General features: G+C 37.3%; 1 protein-coding gene across 4 annotated transcripts in view; it reads right to left on the reverse strand.

The window, feature by feature from the left end:
• Positions 1–21,243, reverse strand: part of LOC121963071 (inactive dipeptidyl peptidase 10-like) — a 72,630-nt gene that overhangs the window by 6,135 nt on the left and 45,252 nt on the right. For all 4 annotated transcript variants that reach the window (XM_088074457.1, XM_088074454.1, XM_088074456.1 and 1 more), the window contains 22 exons: positions 18,969–19,043; positions 16,152–16,204; positions 15,985–16,066; positions 14,836–14,956; positions 13,522–13,676; positions 11,696–11,793; positions 10,925–11,048; positions 10,101–10,139; positions 9,851–9,958; positions 9,636–9,727; positions 8,826–8,873; positions 8,596–8,714; positions 7,603–7,650; positions 6,850–6,948; positions 6,677–6,746; positions 4,714–4,842; positions 4,568–4,633; positions 4,090–4,144; positions 3,592–3,691; positions 2,463–2,521; positions 220–292; positions 2–75 (listed from right to left, as the gene is read on the reverse strand). In XM_088074457.1, coding sequence (XP_087930583.1) covers positions 2–75; positions 220–292; positions 2,463–2,521; positions 3,592–3,691; positions 4,090–4,144; positions 4,568–4,633; positions 4,714–4,842; positions 6,677–6,746; positions 6,850–6,948; positions 7,603–7,650; positions 8,596–8,714; positions 8,826–8,873; positions 9,636–9,727; positions 9,851–9,958; positions 10,101–10,139; positions 10,925–11,048; positions 11,696–11,793; positions 13,522–13,676; positions 14,836–14,956; positions 15,985–16,066; positions 16,152–16,204; positions 18,969–19,043 — 1,887 coding nt within the window. The remainder of the gene's footprint in view (position 1; positions 76–219; positions 293–2,462; positions 2,522–3,591; positions 3,692–4,089; positions 4,145–4,567; positions 4,634–4,713; positions 4,843–6,676; positions 6,747–6,849; positions 6,949–7,602; positions 7,651–8,595; positions 8,715–8,825; positions 8,874–9,635; positions 9,728–9,850; positions 9,959–10,100; positions 10,140–10,924; positions 11,049–11,695; positions 11,794–13,521; positions 13,677–14,835; positions 14,957–15,984; positions 16,067–16,151; positions 16,205–18,968; positions 19,044–21,243) is intronic.

Here is a 21,243-nt window from a genome sequence, read left to right on the forward strand (position 1 = left end):
CCTGCATCGTGTAGTTGGCTCCGATCTTTATTAAGTGCTTGATGAGCTCCGCTGAGTGCTGGAAGTGAACGTTTGCTGTGGAGAAAAACAACACATGCAAATAAAAGTCAACAGGGTTAATTTACACTCCTGGATATAAAAGCTCGGGCGCTCATCAAGGTCACGTTTTTAACGCTCTGCTTAACAGAGAGGCTAATTTTTTTAAAAAAGTGTTCGTACCGTCAGCAGTGCCGTGAGCCAGAAACAGAGTTCCTCCCTGCAGACCTTTCATGTTGGTCAGGACTTTGGACGCCTGGAAGACACATTACTCATCAATGCATTTAATTTAAGAAAGAAATCTTTACCAGTGCATTGAATCTAGTAATTGAACACATGATTTGTTTGCAAAATATCAGAAAAAAACAGTTTTTTGCTCTTGTCCTGAGACTTGGATGGTCTCACGTCTGTGCGGTGGAATATGAAGCCTGTTAGCTTTAGCTTAGCATAAAAACAAGAAACAAAACTTGATAAAAACAAAGATAAAGATAAAAACAAAACTTGCTTGTTTTCTTTTCTTTATCTTTACTTTTATTGTTGTTGTTGCTTTCTTATTTTTATCCATCATCCAAGCCAATATCATTGCTTTGTTGACTTTGTATGTGGTTACATGTACGCACTAAAAACAAACAAAAAAACAGTACTTCCTGATGTGATTGTGAAACTTACAACAGAAAACGGGTTTTGGAAAGGTCATGGAGGGATATTCTGAAAGCAACTTTTTAGTGTGGAGCAGCCTGATGAGAAATGAAAACTTCCTGCTCACATTTTCAGAGAAACTGGTGAGTATTTTGTGTTTTCTTCTGCAAAAGAGAGGCAGATTGAATTTAGATGTATTGCTCAGGGGAGCGCGGCCGGGAGCTGTTTTATTAACCGATATCTCAACCTCTCAATCTCATCATTCACTCCTTTTTTTCCCAGCTGGGATTCAAACCAGGAGGATTTTTCTCAGCCGCCGCGCATCAACAACCGGACATTTTATACCCCGCCTGTTAGTCTGCGGGGACGAGTGACGGGGTCTGATTATTGTCTGATCGGATCGCGCCACATTTCTTCTTCTTCTCTGGATTTAAAAGCAGACCCCCGCCTCTCCTCCTGCTGCGAGAGCCACAAAAATAGCCGGCCCAGTTATCGGCAACCCACTTAGGAAGAAAAACACACTCCGGCTGCAACCTTCATGTAGAGGACATCTGTGTAATTTCTTTTTTTTAAGCCTCCACCTCTGGCATTTTCCTGTTTTTCATGCTTGTTGCTAAAAGGACCGGATTTGGAGCGTTGCTTGAACTGCTGGTGGCCACATTTTTTCTTTTCAATTTTCTTTAAAAATAAAAAAACCTGTTTTGTTTGTGAAGTGAACCAGAGCAGAGTGCGTTTTCATTCAGGGCTGAGTGACCTACGACACTCCATAAATAAAAAGCGATTTTTTTTTTAAAGAAAAGTCATCTTTAAGAAATTTAATTTAATATTTGGAGTATTTATTTCTTTCATTCACTTCATTTTCTTTCAGTTGTGGCTCCATTAAAGTATGAGTGATTGATATTCTAATCATTCTGTTACATCAACAATTAAACATGTTTTTATCGCTGTTTTCCGAGGCAGCGGTTCCCAAACTGTGGGTCAGGTCCCCTTAAAAAGGTCACAAGATGAACCTGAGGGGTCCCAAGATGATTTAGAGTATAAAAAATAAGATAAATGAAAACTTTTGGGAAACAAAATAATAGCTTTTTTTGTCTTCCTTCCAAAAAATTTGTGTAAAATGTGAATATTTAATGAATATTCCTAAGAGCCCTTCTTAAGTCAGTCAGCTGAATTAAAAAAATAAAAAGCTTTTGGAAAATTATGCCACTTTCTTCCCCAAATCCTTTGACTGAATGTATTTGTACGTTTGCACATTTGTTTATTTTTTCTTGTTATATATTTTGTTCTGTTTTTGTATTTTGCTTTTTATTTATTTACCTGTTTTTCTTTTGTCTGTATAATTGTATCATTGGTATACTGCATTTTTACTCGAATCTTTCAGATACATTGTTTGTTTGCTTTTTGGTTGTTTTGTATCTGTTCGGTTTGTCAGTTCAAAAAAAAAGTGTGAAATTTTGTCATAGATTATCATAGCAAATAAATTTTCCGAGTTAGAGCCAAAAACATTGTTTTGTGAGTTCAAAGTGACCTTTGACCTAATCTAATCAGTTCATTCTTGAGTCCAAGTGGACGTTTGTGCCAAATTTGACAAAATTCCCTCAAGCTGTTGTTAAAATATTTTGTTGGGACGTACGTATTTAAATTTTTTTTTCAGATACTTTATAATTTTTGGTTGTTTTTTGCTGTTTTGGAGTTGTGTCTTGAATCTACTCTCACTTTTATGTGCCTGGCTGCTGAAAAAGATCTGATTTAAAATAAAGCCACGGATATCAGTTAAAGCAGCTCACCTGATATCTGTTTTCCTCAGTTGAAGGTGAGCCGAGGTATCTCTCCGAAAACGCAGAAGCTGGAAGAGAAAAGAGCTTAAAGTATGTTTTTTTAATGAAAACGTGGAGATTTACGGGAGAGAAACAAACGTTGGCGATATAATTAATCCCATAAAAGCTTTACAACTTAAATAAAACAGATTCTTCTTCATGTTTAATCTGCATTTAATGAGATGTTTGAGAAACTATACGTTTCAAATGTGTTTTGAGTATCCAGACACTGATTTAAATCCTTTTTCTGCTCTGTTAGAAACACAGGAAGCCAAGGATTTACAGACACACTTCAGTCTATTAAACTCTAATCACAACCAGCAGTATTTCCTCAGCTGTGCAGTAATACTCGCCCCCAGAAACGAAGGAAGCTTTTCATCCTAAAAATTCAATAAGCCCGAATTCCCGAAAGCAGAACCTAAAGATAATTAAAGTCACATTACCCAGACAATACAGCATGTAGGATAAAGACATTGCTGCGCTGCAGCAGCAGAAGTAATAAATACTTTCATGTCCCTGAAGTGTGCATTAACCCTTTGAAACCTGAGCAAATTGGTTTAAAGTCTTGAGGAGGACACGATAGGCAACTTAACAAAACATGACCCTAAAAATAGCAAGAAATGTATAAGAAAAATATTACCCAAAAACTGCTGATATATCTATATCTATCTATGTTTATACATATATATAAACATTCAGCAAAGGCAACAAGCAACTCAACAAGACATGGCCCAAAAACTGCAAGAAAATTACTTGAAAATAAGAAACAAAATGGTAAAAACAAAAAAAAGGAAAACAACTTGGCCAAGATATAGCCCAAAAAAATTAAAAGGTTAAAAAATAAAAAATAGAAATACAAAGAAAAAAATACAAGAAAATTACCTGAAAATAAGCAACAAAATTAAACAAAAAATAACAATAAACAATAAATAAATAAATAAACAAGGGCACTGCCCAAAAAGAAAGTGCTGGAAAAAAAGTTAAATATAAACATATTTTTCTGGATATTTTTCTGAAGTTTCTTTAAGGTGGATCACTGCTTCTTTCTCCATGTTTTTGTCAGGTTTCACAGCATTGAAGAAGAGGAGACGCTGCTCACCGTACATGGACCAGTCAGTGACAGGAGTCTGAGCCGCTGCACATCGGATCAACTTCTCAGTCGACTTCAGCATCGTCAGTGTGAGGAAGCCGCCGTAGTCCTGTTAGAGGAACGTAAAAAAAAGCTAATTTTCATGCCTGGATATATATAAATATGCTCCGACTTAGAAGACAGCAAAGCAGAAAACATTTTTTTTGGTTTTATTATATGAAGCAGCATGTGTTCAGTTTGTTTGTATGAAAAGTGGTATTCAGTTAAAGCCTGAGAATAAAGTCAAAAATTGTTTACACAGAGGGATAAATCACGTGTGTTTCATGTGTTATATTCTGGATATGATCAGGATAGTACTGAGCATGTTGAATATCTACAATATACTGTACACTTTATTACAATGATCTTTTATAAAGGTCACGATTGGCGCCATAAATTATCTGGTGTACGTTAATGATTGATGATGATGATTAATGATGTGATTAATTCACAGTGTGACAGACGAACCTCCCCAAAGACTCCGACGCGAGTGCGGTCGATGAACGGCAGCTTCACCAGGTATCTGAGGCACACAGAGAGGAGACGTTTTTAACACAAACAACGAGCTGCCTTTGCACTTTTTAAGCATCGCAAGTTTAATTTCACAGACAACTAACCCTTTGAAACCCGAGCAAATTGGCTTTCGAGAGGACGGCAATGAGCAACAAAAGAAGAAATGACTCAAAAATTAGGAAATTAGTAAAACGTACAACACAATTGCCTGAAAATTAGAAAAAAAAATTAAAAATCTGTAACATAATTTTAAATATTAAATTATAATAATTAATAAATCGCACCAATTTACTCACAAACACAAAACAACAACAACACTTGTGACGGGCGTCTGACAACAGCACAAGAAAAACGACGTTGTTCCAGGTTTTAAAGGGTTAATCACACCAAACTTAAAATGATGCATTCAGACTGGACAAGTTGCGTTACGTACTCCAGAGCTGCCGTCTGGTCGTCTGCGTCCACGGTGCCGAGTCTGTGATGGACCTGCTGCAAAACCCTGTGAAGCGACAACAACTAAAAACGATGAGAAAAACGATTAAAACATGTTGAGTCCACGTGGATGTGAATGTTCGTCACCTTTGACCTCTGAACCCCGACCCTCTGCCGTCGAGTCGAGCTACGATGACCTGATTTGACTCCACCAGCACCGAGTCCCAGTCCAGCCTGAACTCTTGTGTCACCGACTGGTCGCCCGGAGAGCTGCCGCTGAGAGGAGAAAACCCAAATAACACCGATTATTTTACTGTTGTTTCCTCAAAGAGTCAGGTTTTAGATGCTTTTCTAAACTTGTTTTTGACTTAATATTTATTCATATATTTTAGTCTTTTTTGTAATTGTTATTCACTTTTTGGAAAAGTCCTGTGGGCCTCTCAAAAACTGTGATTAACCTTTCAACACCTGGATCGACATCAGTTTTCTGGTGCTGTAATTCAGACGCCTTTCACAAGCATTTAAACATGCGAACCCCGAGAAAATGTTTGATTTCCTTCAAAAATGATGTGGATGTAGGAGAAAGTAGAAAATATTTCCCTTTCCTTAGAAACTCATCTTACAGGGAGAACGCTACTCTGTGCTAGTTTTTTTTTGGGATTGCCACTGTCATTGTAGATTGTCTTAAATAAGGTGTACTATGTAATGTTTGTCCATATGTTTTATGGCTATTATTATTACTTATTTATTTATCTAACTTTTGCATGAGTATATATACGTTAGTATGTATAATAATAATGATAATACATTTTATTTATAAAGCGCTTTTCACATACTAAAATACACTGTACAATAGTTAGAGAATTTTAAATAATAAAAAAAAGAAAACATAGCAATTTAGCACAAGCATATCAATAACACGATTAAATAACTAAACAGCATATCGACAGCATATAAAACACACATCGCAGTCACACTTTAAAAGCCTGTGCATATATTGTTTTCATTATTTTTTATCAGTAGTATTTTTTATTTAATTTTATTACTATTATCATTGTTTTGTTGTTTTACTGTAACCACGAGAGGATGGGGTGGAGTTGTTGTGTATATATTATCTGTTAAAAAATAATAGCAATATTATTTTAAAAAATTAAGAAAATCATCCTGCTAATTGTCATTATTGTTATTGTTGTTACCAGTATTATTGCTGCTATTATTATCATTGTACTGTCTTATTTTTTCTTATTTACTTACCTCTTCTTTTATTATATTTGTACATTATTATGTGTCTTCTGTATGTACTGTCTGTTGTTTTGATTGTGTTAATGTTTCAATTTATTCATGTGAATTTTATATATTTTTTTTTTGGTCCTTCTTAGGAGCAAGTGAGTTATCTATGTAAAAGTTTTAATTCTGTTTCTGGTTTTTGCAGGAAACAATAAAAATCAAAATTGAGAAAAAAAATCAGCTTTTTGGGGCTACAAAATGTAGGAAAAACAAAAAATAACTGCTTACAAAACACCCATGTTTAGAGGACTAAAAAGTTGCTTGAAACACAGTGAAAGGCCAGCAGAAAAAAAAAAATTGGGGGCTGAAAAGCCACTGTAAAAAAAAGACAGGTTGCAAAAAAGCACCCACATTTGGTGCCTTAAAAGAAAACAGCGTTGACTCTCTAAATGACAACAAGTTGTGTTGTTCGTTGGTCATGAACAGAGGTCACGCCATCCATCATCCTCCTGATGCCAAAATCAGCTCTAGTTACTTTACAAACGTTATATGTTATGGATGAAACTTGCAAACGTACATATTTGTGGTTTGCAAAAATATCAACATTGCTGTTAAAACTCTGCATACAAAAAAAGATTATATGACATTAAAACTTTTGCTGTAGATGTTAAACTTTATGCCACATTCACAATTCTCCTCTGACATGCCCTTATTCCCTTTTACTAATTGCTGTTGATTCGTAAAAAACGCATTTAAAAAGTACATTTCTCAGCAGCAGAGCTGAGTGCAGAGTCTCACTTTCAGCCGTCCTCTGAAGCGCACACTGCTGAGTTGAATGTAAATGGTACAAAAATGTAAATGTAATAAAGTGGAATGGGCTTACACAATGAGGAGAAGGCCGTAGAGGTAGGACTCGGAGAAGTCGGGAGGATAGATGAGCTTCAGCGGCAGCTCTGGGAGGACGAGGCAGAGACATTAGCTGAGGGAGAGGTGAGGCAGAGGACAGACAGGTGCACACACACGCTCAAATCGTTCATTAGTGCAGATTATTTTTACCAAAGTTATCGCTCGTGATCATCCGGATTTCGCTCTGAATCCTCTTTTTGGTCTCCAGCGCCGACCGCAGAGGGAGGTTGTTCTCTAAGATGAAATACGCTGTGAAATGAAAAATCAGATCCATCAGAGATTGAAACTTCTTTCATGGACTGAAATGAATCAGCACGAGCAGCTTGTGTGGATTTCTAAATATTAAAAAGCCTAAAATTGATATTACTTTTAATATGTTCGTGTTTTTTCTCAGTGATGTAGAAATAAATACAGTATAGACAACCGAACATCGCATAAAATATTCAGCACTTCATCCAGAGGCTGCAGCAATGAAAGCAGGTCTCCATTTTTATTTTATAACCACTAATACACACAGAGGGCAGGTTTTCTTTACTGTACACGTCCTGTACTCTTCAATATCTGAGGGATTTGTTGCATCACCACACAGTGGAGAAGTATTTTATGGTTATGAATCAGCATTTTTACATATTTTCACACATTTTTCAACATAATTTCCCTGTTTGTAAGCGTGCACAGAATTACCGACAATGACTAGTGACGGATATTTAAAGTGTGACACAAAACACATCTCGAAATCCACAAAATGCCGGCGCAGTTTGGCTCGGCGCCCGCTCCGACAGCTGCTGATGTTTTCATACAAATGAGATGATGATGCTTAATTGCTGCACACATCTGCCTGCCCACGCAAACATCACACAAACACAAAACGGTTTCGTGTCAGAGAGAATAAAGACGACTCACAGTCCACGTCATCGAAGCTGAGGAGCAGCACCGCTGGAACTCCAGGACCTGCAGGAGGAGGGAAGCAAATAGTGTTTTAGCTGTTTTAATGAATGAAATACAAGATTTAACTCCTCCATGTTTTGGACTGAGTTGGTATGTTAAACATTTAACTACATTTCAGCATTTAAAACTCTGAAACCTAAAAAAAAAAAGGTTGAATTTATTTTGAAAACATTGGAAAAAAAAGGCAATTAGTGGCAAGAAATGTCCAGAAACTTATTTTTAGGTAATTTCCCTTTTAATTTTTTTCATAAATTTATTTACTTTTGCTGCTGTAAAACCTGCTTTTGGTGACAAAATCACCCCTGAAAATGCAGCAATATCTGACTGAAAAAACATGCGCTTTTGGTAGAATAGTATTGCTAGAAACCTAGTTATGTCTCACTAAAAAAACCCATTTTTGGTGACACAATCACAGCTGGTAAAGTAGCAATGACTTGCTATAAATCACCTGTTTTGTGTGGCACAATCCCAACTGAGTATGCAGCAATTTCAGTAAAAACAACCGCCTCTGGTGGCATAACTGTAGCTTAAAACGCAGCCCTGGTTCTCCACAAACTCAAGCTTATGGTAACACAATCCCCACTGGAAACGCCAGAAACCCCCTACCTTTGGTGACACAACTGTAGCTTAAAACGCAGCAATGTTTTGAAGGAAAACACCCACTTTTGGTGGCACAACCACAGCTGGAAATGCTGCCAAATCTCACTTTAAAACACCGGCTTTTGGTGCCATAATTGCCACGGGAAGAGCAGCAATAGCGAGCTAAAGAAACAGTCGGTTGTGTTGTTTGTCTGCAGCTCGTCAGACGTCTCTGTGATCTAGGTCCCTTTAGAAACGTCGATATGATACAAATGAAAGCTATGAATGTAACATACGGATGTTTGCAGAAACGCTCACTGCCAACATTTTCTCCAGGTGACTGCGCTGATTTTTTTGACTGTCTCTGACCTCTGCAGTGCAGGATGGCGTGCTGTGCATCGGGGCTGACATCGGAGTCAAAGAACGAACACTCCTCCTTCAGTCCGCAGGTGAGGCATTGTCGTGGAAACAGGCCGAGGGTGGACACACTTTTGGAGGACAGAGAACACAATATGCATTAACCACGACAAAAGGCAAACACTGGAGAAATAAAAGAGGCTTTTAAAAAACCGCCATGATTCGGTGATTGAGCGTCTCACCTGTATAAATGTCTCTGCTGCGCCGAGTCCTCTGTGCTCAGAAAGTATCTGTGTGGAGGGAAAGCAGAGCAGCAAAAGTAGGACAAGGTCAGAGATCCATAATACATCTGCTGTCACTATTCACTGCACCATTGTGGCAGACCAACAATAAACACAGATTTATGCAGTCATAAACCCAGAGGCTCACAAAGCGTGAGATGTTTTTAAACCATTTCTAAAGAATGCAGCTCAATTTGTAGAGGTGGTCGTATTTTTACCGCAGAATAAAACTGGGCATTTTCTTTCCTTCATTTGTTTAAAGTGGAGGATTATAATTACACATTCAAAGTATTTTTTTTAGTTTTGAGTCTGCAGATACCAGTTTGATTAGGTGACAAGTGCAGATTAAACCTTTAAACCCTAAACATATTGGTGTGATTTCTTCTAAAAAATATGGCAGAAAAAGCAAAGAGCAACTTAGTAAGAAATGTTCCACAACTTTCAAGAATTCAGGAGATTCAAAATTTTTTTAACTTATTTTTAAAGGTAGGGAATAATTTATTGGGAAAAAGGAAAAAAGCTAGGGAAAAATATATATAATATATATAATAAGTATATATGTACAATTATCAAAGAAGATTTATTTTTCATTTTTTTGTCATTTTTTTGGGTTTTTTTTGTTTTGACATTTAGATAATTTTCTTGTACTTTTTTTTACTAATTGTAATCTTTATTTAAATTTTTTTTTTTACTGTAACTGTATTTTTTTAATTCTTATGCACTTTGTGAAGCACTTTCAGTATCTGTATTCAATGTGAGCAGCAAACTTACATGATCTGGTTGTTTTCATCGTATGCTACGATTTTCGTCACCTCCCAGTCTCCTGACGTTAAGTGTCGAACTTCATCCTTATCGCTTCGTAACTGAATCCAGAAAACAAGTTTAAAACATCCAAAAACACACCACACATCCTCAGTATTCAGAAATAAAATATGACTTAAAGTGAGTTATTAAAGGGACATTTTCTTTTGTCCTTTTGGAGTCACCTTTTTGGTGAACATTGTGATGTGGTGGAAATCTCCCTGACCTCCTTGTTTCACGGGCAGCGAGAGGAAAAACCTGCTCCTGTCCTGGGAGAACAGCGGCTCCTGTCTCTGCAGGGACAAACAGAGGACACACACTTTATGCATAGACGCCTCCTGCTGTATTCTGCCCTTCATAAGGACAGACATATATATATTTAATATAATCTATAAAGTCAGCAGAGTCATGTGAACAGTCTGCGTTCAGGTTTACCTGCAGGGACAACCACGTCTCTGAAGACTCCTCATGTCTCTGAATTAAACAGAAGAAAAAAACAAAACAAAAAAACGGCTTAAACACAATTATATGAAACATGTGATCTTGTGTTGTTGTTGAGCACCTGGGGAAATTTTAAAGATAACCCATCTGTTTTATGTTTTTGTTGTACAAATAATTTGGGGATTCAATTTGTCTTGTTATTTTTTAATGAGTTTCTGATGAAGCAGAAATTATTTTCAAAAAGTTGATTTATTAAAGACATGTAGTGTCAGTTTTGATTTGATTTGATTTGATTTGATTTATTTCAAATGTGTAAAAAAAGGAAAAGGAAAGCAGACGGACAAAAAAAGTAATATTTAAAAATCATAAAGAAAAGTAAATGGTCAAACACACGACGGTTTGGTTTACATATCTGAGTTTGGGGGAAAATACTCTTCACTCATCATTTCTTTATCTTCAGTTATTAATACAAGACATGCAAAATAAAGCAGCAATAACACTCTAAAAATACTGTCTGATTTAGAAGGATAAGAAAAAGTATAAGAAAGTAAGAAAGAAAATGTCCATTAAAAGTTTTGTTTTTGTCACTGACAGGTTCACATTGTTATTCTGAGCATCTGACAACATTTTGGGAATGATCCCTGCAGAGATAGATGTTTTTGTTAAAGAGTAAGATCCTTTTTTGTTTGACCAGAAACAGCTCTATGCTATGGCAAGAAGCCACCAGACTTCATTTAAATAAACAGTAATTTAAGCGTGTCATATATATCTCATCCTGACACCATCTTTGAGTCCATCCTCCAATCAGCAGCACCCACCTGCAGACAGCCTCCGATGGTGGCGTCACACACCGTCAGCAGTGAAGCATTCTGGGGCCGGTTGATCCAGCGCACGGCGAGGTGAGTGTTACTGATCCACTTCACCATGGTGACGTAGAAATCCCTGCAGACAGGAGAGTCAGGCTTGTGCCTTTGTGTGTATTTATACTCATTACAGTATTTACAAGTGCATCGAAAAAAAATGTAATTGTGAAAAAGTTCAATATCTTCCATCAGTAATTAAAGAAAGTGAAAATTAATTACATTAAATAAACTAAAATGTTTAATTTTTCTATTTTAATTTTTATAATTTTGACCTACAGATAGAAAAATGTAAAATATGTTTAACAAATAAATAAATAAATAAATAAAAATATTAGAAACACGCAACCTAAAACTTCCATGTCACGCCATATTACTGCAGTAATTCACAGTAAAGGAGCCCCAGCTAAGTATTGAGCACATATATTAACATACCTATCATTTTTGAATGATCTTGGGAAATATTCTAACAATTTGAGATACGGGATTTCTGATTTTCATGAGCTATAAACCATAATCATCAAATTAAAGTTAAAAAAAGAAATATTTTGAAATATAATTGAAAATTTCAATTTACATGTGATGATTAGAGTTTATGAAAGATTATCTTTCTGAATTAAAATAATGAAGAAAAATCTGCTTTTTTCACGATATTCAACATTTTTTAAATGCACCTGTATATCTGAGTGTGTGTGTGTGTGTGTGTGTGTGTGTGTGTGTGTGTGTCACCTGAGCCTAAACTGATCTGGAGGCTGCAGTTCTTGAGTGTGTGTCGCTCCGAACAGGTTAACCACCGATAACTTGACAGCAGGGTTCGTCTGACCGGCCTGAAGGTGTAAAACACAGACGGGAAATTCATATTACACACCTGTGTGGATCAATACATCCCTTTCTTCAGTGGATGTGATAGAAGCAGATTAATGCTCAAAATATCAGTATATTTTTAGTTAATTACTGCAGCACCTTAAAAGAGGCTGTGGATGTTTCTTTTTAAATTACACTTTTAATCCCCTTTGCACAAAAAAAAATGTTTGCACTTAATAAAGTATGCATTACTTAAGTGCAAAGCACTTAATTTTACCGGTGAAAATTAATTACATTTCTGAATTTGTTCCCAATAATTTGCTTTTAAGAATTCCTGGTATGTAATTTGTTACTGTTCATGAGGAGAAAATTGATCTCTTTGAAAGAAAAACTCAATTTGAACCCAAATTAAAATTTATCTATCAACTTTTTTTTGCTTTCTTGCCTTGGGGATGAGATGCAGAAAAGGGCCACGGAGTCAGACCCAAAGCAACAGGGCAAATTTATCAACTTATCTATTCTTTAAAATGTAGCTTGGAGAAAGACTAGTTTCATATTTTACAAGTTCAGTTGACATGTTGAGCAGCAACTAAAAGATTAAAATAAACTGAAAGTAAACCAATTGAACACTGTCACTTGTTTTCCTATAATTAGTCCCAAATTACATGGAGCATTTCTCCATGTTTCTCAGCACAGAAGATCGATACAATCAGCAGAGTTTCAAGATCAGTGTCACTATTTCAGTACCTGAAAAAATGTCGCCCCTGAAAAAATGGCTAGAAAGGTGTTTTTGCTGAATATTATGACATAACATTGAAGTTGACCTTTGACCATTTGGTTAAAAAAATGTCATCACTTAAGTCTTTTTAATTTGTTAGACATTTGAGTGAAATTTTGTCATAATTAAGTGTTTAAATTCCTAATTTGTGGCCAAAAGTATGTTTTGTGAAGTGACAGTAACCTTTGACCACCAAATTCTAATGAGTTCATCGTTGAGTCCAACTGGACGTTTGTGCCAAATTTAAAGAAATCCCCTCAAGGCTTTCTTGAAATATTGCATTCAAGAAAATGGGACGGACAGACGACAACCCGAAAACATAAGATGTCCACGGCGGCATTAAAAAAGTCAAATAAGTCAAGCTCTATATTGGAGTGTTTGTTAGTTTCTGGGCTTTAATGCAAAATATCATAAAGCTGCTTTGTGAAATCAGCTGTGGTTGTATGCTGTCGTAAAATAAACAGTGACAACAAGAAAAGTAGATTTACAGTCCAGATGGCAGCCAAGATGAAAAAAAAAACAAAAAAAACGGGACTAACTCATCTCACATTGTGCTGAACTTTGGAGGATATGAACACACTATGTATGGAAATAATCTGCTGATACTCTTGTTCAAAATGATACAAAACTTTTCTATGGAGGTCGGTTTTTTAACAACGATGAAGAACAAAAAGTGCCCCGAAAGAAGTGGTTAAGATAAGACAGATTACAATACAATTGATTGCAAACATGCAAAGTCCTTGGACATGCAGTCAAAAATGTGTAAACAAAATATGAGGCTGAGTGGTCCAATAGTTTGTAAGATTGGCTGTGGACTGACGATAATGACAAAAATTATAAAAAATACAAGCAGGTAATCAAGAAAAAAGGCAAGAAACAACTCAAATAAAAGTAAAATCTTTTTTTCTTTCTCTGTAGGTGTACTGATGACGTAAGGACTTCATTTCCCACAATCCACCTGCAGCAGACTCACCATGGGATAAGGGTACTGCAGTCCTCTGGGGTAGGTGCTGCCGGTAAACTGGGGCAGAACCATGTTGGGAACCAGCGTGTCGTTGATGGTGAGAAAAGCCAGACGCTCTCCGTCAGGCGACCACCAGTGAGCCAAGTGTGAACGCAGAATCTCCTCTGAGAAGAAAAAAGACACAAATAATCAATATTTGTGTCACAGTTTGTCCTTTTTTCACCTGTTTCTGACTCAATAATGCTTAGAAATGCAGATTATTCTTTTCTTTTGTTGTTGCAAATGTGCTGTACTTGGTGAATTTATTTTTCCCTTTTTTTTTTTCCCAGATTTTTTCGTTTATTTTTTTAGACTTTTAGATTTTTTTAAATTTATGTTTCTTACCTTCTTTCCTTAGATGTTAAGACACAAACATCTACAGTTAAATGCTTCTTTGTAGGACGACATGTTAAACTGAATCTAATAGAAACTGTTTAAAAACGCACCTTAAAAAACAGACACAAAAAATAATTTGAAGGGTAAAAGGCTGCCTGTTGGAAACAGGATTTATTCTGCTCTTTCCCTCACTGTCAAAGCATCAGCCAAATGGTTACAGTCTAAAATAAATGCAAATCAGAGAGAGAAAACACACACAGCTCACAGTAAATCTACAAACAGAAATGATTCTATAATGTTCCCCATCTGCCCCGCTCTGTGTTTGTGCAGAGACCATCACCACATTACTGAATTTGTTTGCACAGCGACTTAATGGATTGTAGAGGCGTGTTGTTGATTTTTCATTGCCGTTCTGCAGAGTTTGTCTCGTCTGCTCGGCTACGTTTCTTTTAAAGCGAAAGACAAATCTTTGAAACATTTTAAACAGCCCAACGGAGGAGGAGCAGTCTTCTCTCCTCAACCACTAAATTGCACAAAAAAACTCAAAACTGGAGCCTGAAGAGTCTCACTTATCTACTTGTTTAAGAGTCATCAAGAGATTTATATATATATAAAAAAACAACACATTCAGCATTCAGATTTTTTTCAAGTGGATTTTGGAAAATCTATACAATCAGCACAGTTTCAACATTAATGACACCCCTGTTTTTAATTAATTATTTTTTATTAATTATGTACTTATTGTGTGTTGTATATTTGCTTTTTCAAATTTTGCTTATGTGTATTTTATTGTGATTTTATGAGTAAAGCACCTGAACCACCGTCACACGTATCTGTGGTTTGCAGAAACCTACAATGCCAACATTTTCTTTTGCGTTTGTGTTTGGAAAAACGCCAAATCTCGTTGCGAAACACCCAAATACTCAGTAAATCTGCAGCCACACACACCTTCGTAGAGCCAGTCAGCCAGTCCATTAAAGACGACTCCCTCCATCCCAGAGGAGGTGATTCTCAGGGAGTTACTCTTCACGTCTGACTGGTAGTAGATGTTGTTCTCAAAGATGTAGATCTAAAGATGAAGAAGAGAATGAAGGTATGGATGTTTATTTTATGAGCTGATGTATTTCTCTCCGACTTTTACTTTCTGACGCTTTCTCTGTGTTTTTTCCTTTTGATTTCCTCTTTGATGAGATTTAGTTTTTCCATATTAAAGCCCCTGCTTTTATCTCACCGAGCTGCAAAACACGCATTTGTTCTTCCTCTTCCATCAGTGTTTTTTAATATTTGCATTTGCAAATACAAACAGGATCAGCCCGACACATCCTGCAGGATCACCAATATCCTGCATCCTGCTAAATTCATTTTGCTGCCTTTTTTTGGAAGTTATTTATTTTCCCCGACTCTGTTCTGAATATCCATTAGTCGCACAGCAGCCAGTCTGAGTCGGACAACTTTACCTGCAGCAGCTCAGCTCTGTCTTACTGCTGCATACCTAAAGACACACTGTGCAAATGCTGGTGGTATCATATTAAACATTTATCATATACATACCTTGTATTAGCAGAAAACTGCAACTCTGACTTAGAAAAAGAGTCTGAGTGTCTTCTGAGTGTCAGTCTTTTCAGATGTTTAAATACCCGTGAATGGCGTTTGAATGCAGCGCAGGAAAACTGATGTTGATCCACGTGTTAAATCAACAATCAGGGCGGAAAAATACCAATTAAGCTACCAATAAACAATAAAAGAATAAATTCTTCTCTCTCCAGGAACCCTCTTTTTATAAGTCTAATCATTTCTGAAAAATTATTTTGACAAATATACACTACACTGTTCTAAACTAATAAGTCTGCTGCAGATGTCCTCACTCCCCCTGAGTGAAATGTACAAAGTGTCACAGCAGGAATTAGGTCAGAGGCAGAGCACACTGAAGAAACAGACGAACAGAAAGACACTGTGGATGTAAACAGAGTCTATACTGTAAAAACCGAAGAAGCAGAAATCCCTGCGGAGACACGAGGCAGCGTGAATTTATAAAAGCCAGGAGAGAAGAAGATGGAGAAGCGTTAAGAAGAATGGATCACATTAACAAACACTCACCAGCTGTTGTCCTTGTCTTCCCCAGGCTGCATGTTGTAGCACGGCATTATGAACCTCCGGAGGGTTTAGCTCCCTTACCTCCCTGAAACACATATAGAGCATATATTATATATAACAGCCTCCTTGTGTTTCTGAATGCCACCGTGAGCGTGCATCAGGGTGCTTACCTGGTGTAGATGTTGTAAACAATGTAAGACGCCGTGTACGAATATCTGTACATCTGCAACGAGAGTTCAGCTCATCACGTAATGCAAACATTGATCTATTTTTGATGCCTCGTGGCGATGTCAGCCTTTATTAAGCTTTATCTTCAGTCAAGGAAACAGCATGCAAAAAAAAAAACTTAAGACAGCCACATAAAGATACACATCACTGGAGCAGATAATAACTAACAACAAGCTGAAAAAAAACAAGAAAAGACAGAAAAATTGAACAGAAAGAGAGGTTTTGCAACATAAAAAAAATCAATGTTCTTTATTCAGTTAATACTACATTGTGATGTATTTTCAGATCTTTACATATTAAAAAAAGTGCAATGTATATGCAAGTTCTGAGTGCAGTTTGCAGTTTAAAGTTTTCTAAATTAAAGCAAATTCTGCAGATTTATAGTGACTAATGAAAAGTATATTTTAAAACCTCTTAAAAGTTTGAGTATTGCAAAAGAAAAAAAAAAAGTGACGCAGCAGAGGGGATCTGGTGGACTGGTGTTGCACTTTTCTGGTTAATGTCTTATCTCACTAGGCGGGTTTCAATTGATTCTCACGTTGCGCGAATTGAAATTGCAAATATAAAATCCGCCAAATAGAAAGACGTCAATTTAAAAAAAACTCCCATTTATCGGGTTTAAAAGGTTTTACACTTGCATGAGGTTGTATTTCAGACGATTCAAAAAAGCCATATTTTGCAACACTGCAATGGAAAAACTCTTTTTGCGTTTAAGGTCACATGATGTTATGGCTGTGCGACTGTCCGTAGGAACTGTCTCCTTTGGGCATGATGCAGCACGCGCTACAAGAGGTGTTATTGCATCACGTAACTTTTCAAAAGTTGGACGATCCTGAAGTTTTGAACTCACAATTGCTCTGTAAAATCATCTATCGACTATCAGCTCCAAGAAATCCCTCACACGTGGCCGCTCCCACATATAAGGGGCTCACCTTTCCATTATCGGCAACATAACACGCCTGCGTTGCCTTTGATTGGAAATAGAAAATGCAATAGAAATAAAGCTGCTGATGTTTTGAACATCCATCACCGTACTTCTTGGCGTGTTATCGCCGAAGGAGAAGTGGCAGAAAATCACTCAGTGAAAATGCAGTCAGCTCACGATTGTGTTTTTTATTGACATTTCAAAAGTATCGCTGAAGTTTTGTGCAAATCTGTATTGGAAACCCGCCTACTGACAGACAACTGAGAAACCCAACAGGTTTTCATCCCAAGTCGTCACACGTTGCCGCTTTGTCAGTGGACTTCCGTGTCTACATATTACACTTAAAATATCCTTCTCCTCTGCTGTTGACAGTCTATGATGCCTCTACTGACGCCAGGAAATCTGCAAAAGCACAGGCTTATTAGTAGGGAACGAGGGCACAGAAGCTTAGGTTTAGGAAAAAGGGGTGAAAAAATGGTTACGTGTAAAAAGAAAAAAAAACAAACAAACACCAACCTCCCTGGTGAAAGTCCAGGGTTTGTCAGACTGATCCACTGCACCACTGCCCGCCCTCCCAGTGCTCTGTATATCATCTCATTACTGGCAGCGTTCAAACCTGCAGTCGCCCAGTGGCTTATCATGCAGACGTGACAGGTTTCGCCAGGCTGCGTTCTCAACTGACACCACCTGGTGTATCATATAGCCGAGAAAGTTGGCCTTTGGCATCAGGATCCCATATCACAGCAATAGCGACAGTATGTAATGACTTTAGCATGAGAACACGGCTGGTTTGTCCAACTGAGAAACCACAGGTCGAGGTGGACAATGACTCAAAGCCTGAACTGAAGCTTTGCAGATAAAAACAACTTTTACTCGACCCCTTAACGTCTGTTGATCCTTTTGTTTTATTTCTCCAGATTCAGACATTCAATCAAGAGCAACTAAAACTCACTTTGAGAGAAACTCACATTGCCCTGGCTACAAATTAAACTGCAGTGCAATCAATTGAGCATTAATATGCGTGATGAAGTGAAATGTACAGAAAACGATCCTGAAGAAATCAATGTCTGTATATATAGCCTAAAGGTTTCTGAAGGTGCACACTGCATCCATCTTATTAGGATGCCCCTGATATAAGAGAAAATACTGCAGGACACACAGATGTCCTCTGGTTCTAAACTTGAGCCTGCACGCATCTGTTTGCAAACAAATCTAAAAATTAATGCGAAAGGGCCTTGACTGTGAGGAGAGACGAAAGCCTCACTATGGATGACTGAATGTTAACACACACACATGAAAACCCCCAACAAAAACCACAAATAAATCCACACCTGTTCAGTGCAGGTGGTGCAATTTGATTTGTGTGCATAGAGAATTTATCCTTCAACTGCTGGTGTGTGTGCTCGGTCCAGCCTCCAAGTCATCCGAATTATCCAAATAGCATCCAACCTAATCTTTTCAATTTGACTCAATTCCCATTTGAAGAAGCAGGGAGCAGCAAAGTGTTCTTCAGAGAATGAAAGTACAAATAAAAACACCACAAACCTAAAGACACATGCACAGAGTGTGTGTGTGAGTGTGTGTGTGTGTGTGTGTGTGTGTGTGTGTGTGTGTGTGCATATGAGTGAGTAACAGCTCCCTCCGGGTATTGCACAGGACCACTATGTAAATAACAGCCTGCAAGGAAATAAACAAAAGGCAAAAAGGACGGCTGGTGATTACGAGGATGATCCACAACTCCAATCACAGCTCGTGTGGTCGCAAATGAAAGTAAATTTGTTACCATTAATGTAAAAAATTTTGATTCAACGATGCATTTTAATTTGAAACTCACCTGTTTGACGTCGTAAGCGAAGAGCGCGTACTTCAGATCTGCAGAGAGCGAGTATTTCACCACCTTGAAGGCCACCTAACAAACAAGAGAAACAATTAGCTGAACCATAGAACATTTTTAGAGGTTTCTTTATTTGACGTCCCCTCAAGGATCGAGCTTTACTGCTTGAGCAGCGTCCCCAGTGTCACCATTATGTTTATCTGTGTGCGATGCAATGGGCTTTCCACAAACACCAAAGTAAACCCATTATTAGACGCTAAGAGCAACAAATGGAGTTGGATGCTGGCTGTAGGGGAGGAGGATGGATACAACAAACACACAACAAACGCCAGACTTTGACCCATTTGAAACCAACAAACAACAACATTGGTTGCAACATTTTTCGATACAAAACCAGATGTTTTTAGTGAAATGCATTCACTTGAGAAAAAAAGATGATTTTTTTTCATTAAAACTTTTCTCATAATCCTGAGATATCTTGTTAATTCAGACAACAGCAGATTTTTTTCTTTTTTTCATGAATATTTTTATTATATTTTGAGATAATAATCTCATTAAATTCCAAAAAACAGAGATTTTTTTTTCTCAAGCAGAAGCATTATGCTGGTGTAGAAATCCATCCACTAGTAGACAAAACATTTCCCTAAAAAAAAAAAATGTCAAGCCGCTAGTGGTTTAAAAAAAAAAATTTAACAGCCAGTGGTGCTAAAAAAATGTTTTTAAAAATCAACATGAATCTCAAGGCCCAGCATTTATAACAACAACAAAAGTCTTATCACCACAATCACAATCTCAGTGAAGTAAACAATGAATAAAATATCCTGTCTATCTCTATACAGAGTTTTTGGTGTACAGAGATTTTTCTTTATGTTTTGGCCTCTGGTCCACATCCAAAAAGAGTTTTAGGTAACTAAAACAGAGATTTTGCATGTCCAGAGCATCTCTCCTATCTTTGAACAGGAAATAATGGAAGTTAGATCTCCAGTATGTGTTTTTAAGAAAGGGAACATTAGTACCTTGAAGATGCTGAAGACAGCATTTGCAATATATTTTGTGTGAATGGAGACATTTCGATGAAGGTCGAGTGGACCGTTTTTACAAAATTCTATATACGTGTAGACAATGCCTAATACTCGTACTAAAAAAAGAAGAAAAAAAACGAGAACAGCAGTGATTCTCCGTGTGAACTGATTTATGTTTAACGGGTCATGGTTGCTCTTTTGTGTCCACATATTTCCGGCTTTTATCCACATGACAATGACAAAAAAAAAAATGCAGCTGGCTAATCGAGCAACAAAAGGCCATAAAACCACAAGGGAGCCACGGCGAGTTCTGACATTTCTGGGAGAGGACAAGGAGCACAGATATTTTACAGACGACAGTCAGACGTTAAAAAACATGCCTCATTTCATTCTGGACTCTGAATTATGAGTTTTTTGTTGTCCTTAATTCAGCTCTTTGTGGCTCTCAGCTCAGTTTTGGTGCTGCAGCTGGTGTTGTTTGCATATTTGGGGGTTAAAATCAGACTTCCTAACTACGAGGCCACCTCTGCTTTTTGATTTGCATAGTTTGACAAGCTTACCGCAGGCCCCAAAATCCTCATCAAATCCTGTTATGCAACCATTAAAAGCACCACGATTTCTGCAAAATTCCTCCAAAATGAAAAGACCCTTCTGTTTATGAAAAAGATGCTTTGCAGAGAAGGCGAGAGGAAAAGAATAACAGGATTTTCTTTTACAGTATGAGTGAGGATTAAAGTGATGCAATTAGCAAACAGCTAAATTCTGCCTGCTATTAATAAACATTCCTGGATGGATGAAACATCTGAAGGATAATCAGATTACAAAAACCACCATATTGGTTCACATCACGTTGCTTTTTTGAGGCAAGGTGCTCTAAAAAGCAACGACTATTGAGTGATTCAATTGCATAACAAGCAAACACTGATCTAGAGTATTTCTCGCTCTCTTACTGGTGATTGCGCCGAGGTGAGCTGAGGTGAGGCGAGCAGATGCAGCGACCTGAAAGCTCGAGCTCGGTGCACACAACCCTCTCAGCAGGATATTATCATATTCTGCAGGTGACAGAGTGATGAGAGCTGCCAGCAGCTCTGAGGATCCAATCACACCAGAAATACAAGATCTCTCTCTTTTTTTAAAAAAAAAAAAATGGCACTGAGAGCTCGCCAGCTGCAATGTTAGGAGCCCTTGTCCCGCATATATTATGTCAATAACAAAAAGAACACAAGATTTAAACATCTATTGGAGCTTTAAGG

This window comes from Plectropomus leopardus, chromosome 24 (genome assembly GCF_026936395.1).
Source record: "Plectropomus leopardus strain MGB_pleo_1.0 chromosome 24, ASM2693639v1, whole genome shotgun sequence".
Classification (NCBI taxonomy): Eukaryota; Metazoa; Chordata; class Actinopteri; order Perciformes; family Serranidae; genus Plectropomus; species Plectropomus leopardus.